Source organism: Rhizophagus irregularis, chromosome 1 (genome assembly GCF_026210795.1).
Source record: "Rhizophagus irregularis chromosome 1, complete sequence".
Classification (NCBI taxonomy): Eukaryota; Fungi; Glomeromycota; class Glomeromycetes; order Glomerales; family Glomeraceae; genus Rhizophagus; species Rhizophagus irregularis.
Window position 1 is genome coordinate 7,087,016 of NC_089429.1, and position 12,562 is coordinate 7,099,577.

The 12,562-nt window shown below is 28.5% G+C and overlaps 1 protein-coding gene across 1 annotated transcript; it reads left to right on the plus strand.

The window, feature by feature from the left end:
* Nucleotides 1-1,267: 1,267 nt before the first annotated feature.
* On the plus strand, nucleotides 1,268-4,723 carry OCT59_001425 (uncharacterized protein; the record flags this gene model as incomplete). Its single annotated transcript, XM_025315766.2, has 3 exons — nucleotides 1,268-1,506; nucleotides 1,589-3,856; nucleotides 3,956-4,723. 3 exons carry the CDS (start codon nucleotides 1,268-1,270, stop codon nucleotides 4,620-4,622), a joined length of 3,174 nt encoding a protein of 1,057 aa, XP_025182094.2. The 3' UTR covers nucleotides 4,623-4,723.
* Between the last annotated feature and the right edge of the window lie 7,839 nt (nucleotides 4,724-12,562).

Here is a 12,562-nt window from a genome sequence, read left to right on the forward strand (position 1 = left end):
ATATTTATTTTCGGTACAAAAAAAAGAGAATTAAAGGAAAAAATATTTATGGCAAATAGATTGATAAAAATTCTGACTATGGATACAAATCGGGACACTGACTCTTTTACTCATGGGTACGTATTAAAACGTAACATCCGACCAATAAACCCTTTTTTTTGTGTCATTATCAAGTACTTGACGAATCCTATTTATTTCAAAAGTACTGTAAAACTATAGTATGAAAAAAAATGTATCTATCGTATAATTAATTTTACAAATTTTATGTTATGAAATCTCTATAGAAGATGCGGTAATTGTTTTTTATAATCGGTTCCGATACCGGGAAATTTTGCCACATTTAACAAGAAATAAAGCTACCGACAGTTACAAAATTGCAATGTTTCTTTCGTGATTAATAAATTTTAATTAAAAATATTATAATAAGTTTTATATTTTTAAAAAGAAAATAAAAAAGAAAGTATAAATAAGTAAACCCAAAATTTGTGTATAAAACATAAATAAAAAAAACGGTGGCTTAGTTGTGCCGTTGTGCCACTGATTTGGCTTCCTGATGGGGCTTGTAGGCAATTCAAAAAAATCACAATCATAGCCGATCAGCGGCTCATAGCCACGTTATTCTTTTTATTATGAATTATCTAAAAAACATACTGTATATATTACACAATCAAATAAAATTGCACATCACAAAGTTACATCAAAGCCAATGGGCTGAAAAAAAAATTTTTTTTGGATTGTAATTTAATTTAACGAAAAAAAAAAATTCATAATTAATTAATGTAAGAAGTTTCTGTCATTTTTTTTTAAATAAAAAAAATTTTTTTTCATTTGATATTTAATAAAAAGATCTAAATTTTTTTTTTATTTCAGTTTTTTTTTCGATAATTTCTATAATAAATAAAGGAGGTTAATCGATCTTTATTTGTTATTTCAGCCACATCATCTGCGTAACATCCGTTTTTAAAGGAGCTTGCAATTTAACATGGGGAAAAAAATCGATTTTTATTTGTTATTTCAGCCACATCAACTGCGTAACATCCGTTTTTATTTTGTGTTTTGATGATCGTTTACCTGTTTATTATTATGATTATAAAATATTTTTTATTATTTATTAATTAGTGCCTGTTCAAATATAAAAGAAACCTGAGATCAGGGTATTGAAGAATACCAACGAATTATTTGTTCATTTACTATATTGAATTTCTTATATTGACAAACAATAAAATTTTGAACAAAAATTCCTATCAAAAATTACTTCTTTAAAATAATGAATAAAAAAAACCCGAGAATTTCCTCTCGTACAGGAATTAAACCTCCTAGCGATTGGAAAACCTTTTTTGAAATAGGATTCAAAGTTAGTAATATTCACACTGAAGTTACTGTAGGTGAAATAAAGGGGGTTTTTGCTACTTATGGTAGTGTTTATAGAGCAAAAATTGTGACCAGAGAAGTTGATGACTCTGAAAATCCTGAACGTTCAACTGGAACTGCTTATATCTTATTCAAGTACGTATTTTTATACATTTATTCTTTTTCAACCCTTTAAATTATCATTTACTTATCCCTTTAAAAATATTTATTTAATTAGACCTGTACCCCCTCGTCCTTTCTGGAATGAATCGTTACGCCTTCATGGAAGGGTTTTACGGATTGATTACCGTAATGACTTTCGTAGTTCTGATTCTTTTTATTCCTATCCTGCTGAAAGTTTAGAATTGGGTGATTATATACTACCTAATATATTTGTATCTGAGGCTAAATTTACTCAATCGGTAAAATTTTTTATAAGTTATCAAAATCGAAAAATAATTGTGGAATTGAAATATGGAGAGCCGATGTACACCTTTAAGCTTGAATTCAATTTTGATGATATAATTAATGATATTTATTCTGAGCTTGACGTTTCTCAACAAAGATCTCATGGTTCAATTACTATAGAAAATAAATATCCCGCAAAATGTTGGGTATTACATAAGTGTCAAAAACCAAAAGATAAATTTAATTGGTGTATTGATAATTTTTGGAACCGTATTACAAAAAATGATAAAATGCCTCATTTTCATAAAGATAATGATCAACCTGGTAAATGGCTCGTCTTTAGAATAACTTTTGATTTGGATCAAATTGGAGGTCTTAATCGTTTTAAAAAATTAATTAAGAAGGCCGGTAAATATAATTTGGTTCCTAGAACTTCAAGCATTAGTAATTTTCCATTAAAAATTATTAATGGAACTGAATTATGTAAACATTTTGTGAACCGTAAAATGTTAAACTTTAAAGTTAATTATATGCTCGAATGTAATATTTCTTTTAATTACCTTAATGAATATAACCTTTGTAAAGAATTCTATTCTTTATTATCTCAACAACCTACTAAAGTCTCTCTTAATATTTTGGAAGGTATTCATTCAAAGAAGAAAAGGATCTATAAACCTTTACCATATTTACGTTCAGAATTGGAGAAGTTAAAATATAAATTGGTTAATGAATCTACATATATACCATATTATTGTGTTATGGTGCGTAAAGTTATTGTAACTCCCACTACAAGTTATATTTTAACTCCAACCATGGAAACTTCTAATAGGGTGATCCGTCATTTTCTTGATAAGAAAGATCATTTTTTACGTGTCAAATTTGTAGATGAGGCTTTGAGTAAAGTTAGTTGTTCACCTAATGGTGTTACTAATGATACTCCTAACCTTGCTTTATATAATAGAGTTTATTATACTTTATGTCATGGTATCACTATTGGTGGTAGGAAATACGAATTCTTGGCTTTCTCTGAGAGTCAATTAAGAGATCATAGTTGTTGGTTTTTTTCATCAATTGGTGATTTAACTGCTGATAAGGTTAGAACAGAGATGGGGATTTTTTCAACAAATAAAAGTGTAGCAAAATATATTGCTCAAATGGATCAGTGTTTTTCGAGTACTCGTAATATTCAAATGGATCAAATGGATCGGTGTTTTTCGAGTACTCGTAATATTAAAAAGCCACCTATTGTTAAAATTAAAGAAATTCCTGATATAGTTAGAAATGGTTTCACTTTTTCAGATGGGGTAGGGAATATCTCTTTTTCATTAGCAAAGAAGATTGCTTATGATTTCAAATTAAAAACTATTCCAAGTGCAATTCAATTTAGAATGGCTGGGTATAAGGGTGTTTTATGTCAGTCAAATAATGTGAAAGATAATGAAGTTCAAGTTCGTCCTAGTCAACATAAATTTGAATCACATCATAATGACTTGGAAGTTATCAGAGGCTCTACGTTCATCTCAGCATATCTCAATCATCAGGCAATTACATTCTTGTCCGCATTAGGAATTCCTGATAAAGTATTTATTGAATTAAAAGATTTACAAGTTAGGGAATTGGATAAAATGCTTGAAAATGAACATACGGCGTTGAATATTTTACAAAGGAATGTCGATGAATATGGAATTTCAATCTCACTTGCTGAACTTGTCAAAGCGGGATTTTTAAGAAATAAAGATCGTTATTTGATGAATTTGATTTCATTATTTCGTACCAAGATGTTAAGAGACATTAAGAAAAAGGCAAAAATTCGCGTTGATAAAGGGGCATTCTTATTAGGCGTCTTGGATGTTACCGAAACTTTACAAGAGAATCAAATTTATTGTTGTGTATCTGATCCATGTAACCCATCCAGTAGAAAGATAATAACTGGAAGGTGTATTGTATTTCGAAATCCTTGCTTTCACCCAGGAGATATACGTATAGTTACAGCTGTAGAATGTAAGGCTTTAAGTCATTTAGTAGATGTAGTAGTATTTCCAGCAGTTGGATATCGTGATATTCCTAGCGGTGGTGATTTGGATGGTGATGATTTCACGTATGTATCTTTATTTCTCATTGTTTAAGTATTTAAGTTGTTTAAGTTATTGACAATTTTTTTTTTTAAAAAAAATAATAATAATAATTTTTAATTTAGTGTAATATATGATGAACGTTTGATTCCTCCCAAAATGTGCGAGCCTATGGATTATCAGCAGGCTCAAATACCAAGAATAGTTGACATCGAGGATATAAAGAAATTTTTCGCGAATTATATCTTTTCTAACAAAATTGATATGATCGCGAAAAATTATTTATCGATAGCAGATTCCTTCAAGGTTGGTGCATTACACGGGCAATGTAGACGTATTGCCCAAATATATTCTAATGCCGTGAATTTTCCGGACGCACCACCAGTATTTCCATCTGAACTTCGTGCTATCGATTTCCCAGATTTTATGGAAGAATCTGGTGAAGAATCCTATAAATCTCGAAAAGTTCTTGGTATCTTATATCGTTCTATTAATGTATCAGAAGAGTATACCCCACAAACCAATTTAAATGTTGATCAAAGATTATATGAGGGGTTTTTAGATTATGTACGGAAGTTACTAAAACGAGAGTACGATGCAAGCATTTATTATTTTTCTGAAACATTCCCTTGGATTGCGAATGATATTTTATGTGACATTGCCGATAGAAATGAAAGTAATCGAAGAGCACTAATGGATTTATTGGGACCTTGTGACACTAACTTGAATATTTTTTCAAACGGCAATCAGAATCAAAATTATAATGATGATCAAGATTTAATTGAATTATGATGAGCTGATGGCCGGAGGGGTATTAATTTAGTTATGTATTTTGGGAATTTTTTTTATTTTTTAAATATTTTAGATTTTTAAAATAAATTTTATAATTTTTCAAAAAAATTTCTTAATTTTTTAAATATTTTATATCTTAAGTTCGCGATCATAATTAAACTCTGTTCAATAATGCCGGCCTCAAATTTTTGTCGGAGTTTGACGCTAACGTAAGGGTAGGTGATAATGGTTACAGTACGATTTCCTGAATGCCTTTTTCCTGAATATATCTTTTCCCGAAGTCATTTGCCTGAATGCCAATTTTCTGAACTGAACATTTGCCTGAAATATACAATTTCCCGAATCCTTATTTCCCGAATCCCTCCCAATATCCTGAATCCCAATATCCCGAATTCAAATATCCTTAATTCTAATATTCCGAATTCTAATATTCCGAATGGATAATTTCTTGAATTATATAATAAATTGTATATTTTCGTATGATTTATAAATAAACTATATAATAAATTTAAAAATAAAGAACTATTGATAACTATAAGTTTTATTATTCAAATATACAGTATTTATAAGCAGATATAATGTTAACAATTGTAAAAATTTTTTAAAGTACTGATTATTAAAAACTGTTAAAATTCGATTTTCACGATCTATTAGATGCTTGCGTTGTATGGTAAAGGTTCTCCACGAAGAATACTTTCTGCTAGCAAATAAGTTTGATATTGCTCTTTGCGCACCTCTGCTATAATTGTATAAACGCCAACATGTTATATATAATTTGGGGAGTGGCTTTTTCAAGCATCCCTTGCCTGTACAAGTATTACGATCAATTGAAGTAAATATGAAGTAAACATAAGGCAATATACAATCAATTAGGAAATATTACATTTTTAGCTAATAAAATTTTTCTCCAACCCACTGAGTTTAAGTGCTTGATAATATTTACCTAAACATCAAGTAAATATAATTAATTTACATTTTAGGAGAAAAAGATTGGTGCAGGTACAAATTTCAAACAGATACTTTGATTGAATAATAAAATCTGCTCGTTTTTGCATTATTTATTTTAAGTATTTGTTTTAATATAAGTTAGTTTATTACATATTATATTTATATACATTATATATAATTTATTGATTAGTATACTAAATAAAATAAAGGTTGAGTTTATGAAATTAATAATTCTAATTTATGATGTAAAATTATACAAAATAATATTAAATTCAGTAAAATGTCCATTCAGAATAGGGTTCATGATATTGGAATTTGGGATAAAATAATTCAGGATAAAATAATTCAGGATAAAAGAATTCGGGAAATTGGATGTTTCATATAATTCCAGAAATTGAGATTCAGGAAATTGGCATTCGGTAAAATGGAGTTTCAGGAAATGATCAATTTCTGGAAATAGGCATTCAGAAAATTGGATTCGGGAAAAGGTATATTCAGGAAAATGGTATTCAGAAAATGGTCCGACAAGGGGTGATAATAACTATACGTAGGGTTTTACACTAAATCTCCGACTTTTCCATAGGTAAAAAATCCTCAGGTCATAATGCAAATCAAACTTTAAAACATAACATGATGCAACATATAATTCTAATACAGATAATATGACGGTAATTAATCACCTAGCTGAGTTTATATGATTTAGCAAAAATACTCTTTTTAAAAATAATTGAAAATTTTACGATATTTGTTCATCCTTTTCATTTATCCATTTCTTTAATTTGAAATATTTGTATTAGTACATTATATTATAACTATCAAATCAAAGTTTTCCTCGTAAAGAAAATATAATTACCTATAAAAAATTCATACAATTCAAATGAGCATTCCAGGTTAGTTTTTCCAACTCCATCACATTGATACAATAAAATATATTCTTTTAAAAAATTTCTTAATTTATAAAAGAAAATTACATTCATGATTCAATATTACAGTCAAATTTTAATCATAGAAGTATTCGTGATGATCTTTACTATGTAAAGAATTGGTACGATCAACAAGCTGTGGAGAACTGCGGCTAGGGATGGAGATGACTCTATCGGTTCGGTTTCGGTTCTACGAACCAGAACGAGTCGTGACGAGTCGAATTGATGGAACTGACTCCAAAAATCGGTTTGGAACGGAGTTTGGAACCGAACCGACCAAAACCGGTTCTGATACGGTTTTTATAATATAATTCTTCTTATTATTATTTAATTTAAAACAAATTAGTTCAAAAAAAACGATATTTAAGATAATAAATTTTATTAAATGTTATCTTTATTATTATTAAATGTTCAATAATATGATTTAATTATCCGTTAAAGTAAATTACTTGAAATTTTTATTAAAAGGTCTTTAGAATAAATTTATTAATGTTCGCTATTTAACATGATTATTATCAGTTATTCGCTATTTATACTAATATCATTATTAAGTTTTATTTTACTGTTCAATCATTTACGGTTATAGAATAAAATTTTTATGATTAAAGAACTTTACCATACCCTTATCTATTCAACTTTTCGCACATGAACTTTCCTCGCCGTTTCTGATAATAAGTCTTTGTAATCCCATTTCCGGCGATCGAAAGCGCTTGCTCTGATGCGACGCTCCGTCGTTGCTTGTATTTTTAGATAGTCTCGGAGCCATCTTACTTAAAACTGAAAACGAGCTTGCCATCACAAAAGAGGTTCAGCCTCTTCATCAACTGGTTGTTTGAGATAATGACTTAACTCCGTTTCTATTTCCGTTTCTATATTGACAAGTATACGGTTACATTTTAAATTTTATTGTTTGGTAAAATAAGACGAACAAAACCGGTTTCAAACTGACTTTCAGAGTCGACTCTCATAGAACCGTTCGTTCCGCTCAAAATGGTTCTGACATTCGGTTCCCGACTCAAGTCACTCTCCATTTGGAACTTTTTCCATCCCTAACTGCGGCACAGCAACTTCACATTTTCCAAATTATTCCATTTTTGAATTTGAAAAGAATGATCATTTTTTCCAACAAACGCTTTGATATATTAATTCATGAAGGAAATTTTTTGAAAAACTTAAATTTAAAGGAATATATATTTTTTTTACAATCTATTTTTAAAAATGGTTTTCTTAAATTTTATAATTCAAATACTATGTAAGTTCTTATATATATTTGAGCCATGCTACCCGATATTAAGTTACTAAATTAAGCCAATTTACTCTATATCAATTCTTATTTTATTTTTATTTTTATTTTTATTTTTTTTTAAATGTAGACAAACAATTTCTTTTATCAATAACTAGTTAAGTTATCGCGTCCCCTCAGTCATGTGATACTACTAATTTTACATGTGATTGGTTCGGAATACAGTATACTGTACATACCATTTTAATCCACAATTAAGCAGAGATTACATTTATCCAACGAAGTGTTTAACCTTCATTATTCAAATGTAGCCAATCTATTCGTGATAGTGTTACGCAGTAAAATGTTGCGCAGCAATCATGTGATATAACTGGACCCGTGATGCCGATCAATGTAGCAAATGTCGAATATGTTTGACATGTTCGATATGTTGCATATGTCCGATATGTAGAATATATAGAATATATGGAACATGTAGCATATATGAGATATATAGAACATGTAGCATATATGGGATATATAGAACATATGGAATATATAGAACATATAGCATATATAGGATATATAGCATATGTAGCATATGTTAAACATTTTTAGTTTGGAAATTTATGTATATATAGACCTCTAATTAGACCTGTAATTAAAGAATTCAATATAAGAACGTGTGTGAAGAATTTAATTAATAAAATGTTTACCCTTTAGTATACACCTTAATTTTAAGTTTGGTTTTATATGGTTAATCTGCCTTCCCTTATTTGTGTCTGATTGTATGCGCCAGTGTGAAGCGATACTCTATTCACATCTGATTGGATTGATTTTAACATATACGTTGATCCTTAAAATTACCTTCTGCTTTATTAAATATAAACATTTTTTAATGTATAGCTTAGTATTTTTAAGCTTATAAGAACTGACCTCTAACAATAGGTCTGATAGCAGCGCTGTTCTTGAGTTCGTATTATTATTAAGAAAAACAATTCTTTTGGAAAATATCAGATGATAATGATTTTTTTTTAGAAAGGATGCAACACTTCTTGATTTTATGGTTCACACTTGGATCATTAATTTTAACTAACGGAAACAACAATACATTACTTCTCTTTCATTAGCGATCGTTGTTTCATTTTCTGATAAAATAAAGTTCACAGACTAAACGTTACGATGCATATGCACCGTATAAAAAATTTTATATAATGTTATCCATATAATTGAAATGATATATCAAAAAGGATAAACTTTCATCATATATATCTACTAGTAAGTAGTAAAGGTACCGATTCTAATTGTTCCATTTATATACTATGAATAAACAGCTTTAAAAAAAGTGAAAATCTTTAAAGTGTGTAGCAAACTTTGAAAATCGAATTAATAAATTAATAAAATCAAATTTAGTAAAACTAATATTATCGGTTTGATGGGACCATTCATGCAATTTTTATAATAAACTTCCGTTATTACCCAATAATTTTATTATTATGCTAATACATAGTAATATGAGATAATCGACCTATATAACAATTATGTAAAATCTGCATGAACTTATGAGGATAACTGATAATATAGTATATTACTTTCTTTTTTTGTATTGTCATTTATTTCTCCCTTGAATTGTATATTTTGTGATTAAAATAAATTGATTAATTTTTATACGTTTGCCATCAAATATTAAATACATTCATCGTAACAATTCCTCTACCATCATAGTACCCTCCTAGTATAACGTGGCGGTGGCGTGGGTACTGGTGATATATTTATACAAACAAAAAATTTCGACTCTTGATATACAAAAAAGAAAATTTTTTTATTTATGATCCAAATGGAGTAGAAATCCTAAACAGATTGGGTATTTTAAACTCATGGTAAAAAATAACATGATTTACTTTTAAAAGAATTGTAGGACAATGCGCAGGAAATACAAAATAGGAAAACATATCAAGTTTTTTATGAGTGATGCAAGGTGCATAAATTCGAATGAGAAAATATTTTTTTGTTATTTTAATTAATGTAAGAAGTTTCTTTATTAAGTTATAATTTTCTAAAAGAATATATGAGAGTGGATTTTTTTATTAGTCATTCTTGTATCCCAGAAAAAAGTCATTTTTTTAATAAAAAAAAAAAGATCTAAATTTTTTTATTTCAGTTTTTTTCCAATAATTTCGATAATAAAATAAAGGGAGGTTGCAATTTAACATGGGAAAAAAAATCTATTTTGAGATTAGATTTCGCCCCTGATGTCAGAAAAGGAGATGGCTGTTAGACAGAAATCAGGTATAAATATACCTTCTGCCAACTCACCGATAGAAGTACGGTAGTAGTGTTAATTAGTTTAATATTAAGTAATATACCACTATCAGTTTTTATCGTTTCGTTGTAAAACCTATAGTCCTATGTTTATTCAATAAAATCGTCGTACTTCGGTAGTATTGAAAAAGAATCTCATTGGTAATTGTGTGTTTATACATTATAATATCACTAGCTATACGGCTCTTAATTACCGATATAACTGGTTAGCAAAATGATCTGCTTGCCAAGATTCTCACACATCCCAAGTATCGAAAGAAGGATATCACTACAAATATTCGTCAGATATTACCTTTAATCAAGGTTTGCAAATATGTTTCACAAGTCTTATCATAGTAAGGATGGCCATCGGTCCTAAAAGACCGTGGTCCTACGGTCTTGCATCTTAAAAAGATGGACCAGTCCTAATAATCATGATCTAAACAGGTAAACGATCATCAAAACACAAAATAAAAACGGATGTTACGCAGATGATGTGGCTGAAATAACAAATAAAAATCGATTAACCTCCTTTTTATTAAATATCAATGAAAAAAAATTTTTTTATTAAAAAAAATGACAGAAACTTCTTACATTAATTATGAAATTTTTTTTTCGTTAAATTAAATTACAATCCAAAAAAAAATTTTTTTTTTTTCAGCCCATTGGCTTTGATGTAACTTTTTGATGTGCAATTTTATTTGATTGTGTAATATATATACAGTATGTTTTTTAGATAATTCATAATAAAAAGAATAACGTGGCTATGAGCCGCTGATCGGCTATGATTGTGATTTTTTTGAATTGATGGTAACCCCTACAAGCCCCATCAGGAAGCCAAATCAGTGGCACAACTAAGCCACCGTTTTTTTTATTTGGGTTTACTTATTTATACTTTCTTTTTTATTTTCTTTTTAAAAATATAAAACTTATTATAATATTTTTAATTAAAATTTATTAATCACGAAAGAAACATTGCAATTCCCTATAAAAAATTTTTATCCGAATATTTCCATTATTTCTCCGTGTCTTCCGTAAAAATTCCGTGAAAATGATACATTCACGGATATCCGTGTTAGCGAGATGAAAATTTCCATGATTTAAGGCTATAAATTCCATTAAAATAATACATTCGCGGAAAAAACATGGAAAAATAAAACACGGATCAGATTTTTTACAGGGATTTTGTAACTGTCAGTAGCTTTATTTCTTGTTAAATGTGGCAAAATTTCCCGGTATCGGAACGATCATAAAAAACAATTACCGCATCTTCTATAGAGATTTCATAACATAAAAATTTGTAAAATTAATTATACGATAGATACATTTTTTTTCATACTATAGTTGTACAGTACTTTTGAAATAAATAGGATTCGTCAAGTACCTGATAATGACACAAAAAAAGGGTGTTACGTTTTAATACGTACCCATGAGTAAAAGGGTCAGTGTCCCGATTTGTATCCATAGTCAGAATTTTTATCAATCTATTTGCCATAAATGTAGAACAAGATGAGAAAATCATATTTTGTAATATTTTTTCTCTTTTTTTTTTGTACCGAAAATATATATAACAAATTTCAAGAATACTTACATTATAACTTTCGATAAATAGTGTATATTGCTCCTTCAAAAATTTTTACAAACAATTTGAACGTTTCTTTCAATAATTAAAAATATTTGAACATGTACTTTCGTACTGTAAATAGTATTTGTAATTGCCAAAATTAGAGACAATACAATATTTTTTAATTACCAAGTCATTAATTACTGTAATACTTGGATCGGGTACAAACGCTGTACAAACGAGTATTACACCAGTTATTTCCTTATCCGTAAAAAAGGCCGTAAAAAAGGCTTATTTTGTGTGAAAAATTTCAATAAATGATTACTGATTAAATTTTATTGATATAACAAATATTATGAAAGTATAAAGGAAATATTCCACAACTACTCCACATCAAAATCAATAGATTGATAAATCAGTCGGCATTACAAACCAAATCATATATGGCAATCTATTATGACACATCGATAGACGATCAATAAAGTTTTTAAATAATAAAAAGCGTTCGTTCTTTATAATAAAATTCTACAATCGCTCGAAAAAACTGTCATTAGATCATCCTCAAGCGTTAATATATATATTGAAAATTTTCTATCATTTCGAACGTTTTAAACATTGAACGTGTTCACATGGAAAAACATATTTCCAAATTGGAATATGCAAGCCATCAAGCCCCTAAAGCCCTAATAAAATAAATTATTGTTTTGATCACCAGATATTACAGTATAAACTAAATCCATTTTAAAGTTATTTCTTTTTATTTCTTACATTTTATTTTTGTTTTAGGAACGTTACCAACGTTACTAACATGTCCTTATTTTTTTTAGGAACAGCTTTACAGAAACTTCAAGATCGTAGCGATGGCTTAATGCGCAGTAACTGCGTTATAAATACAAAGTGACCACATTATGTAATCGTAAAGAAATTACATATATGCAGTTACTGCGCATTAAGCCATCGCTACGATCTTGAAGTTTCTGTA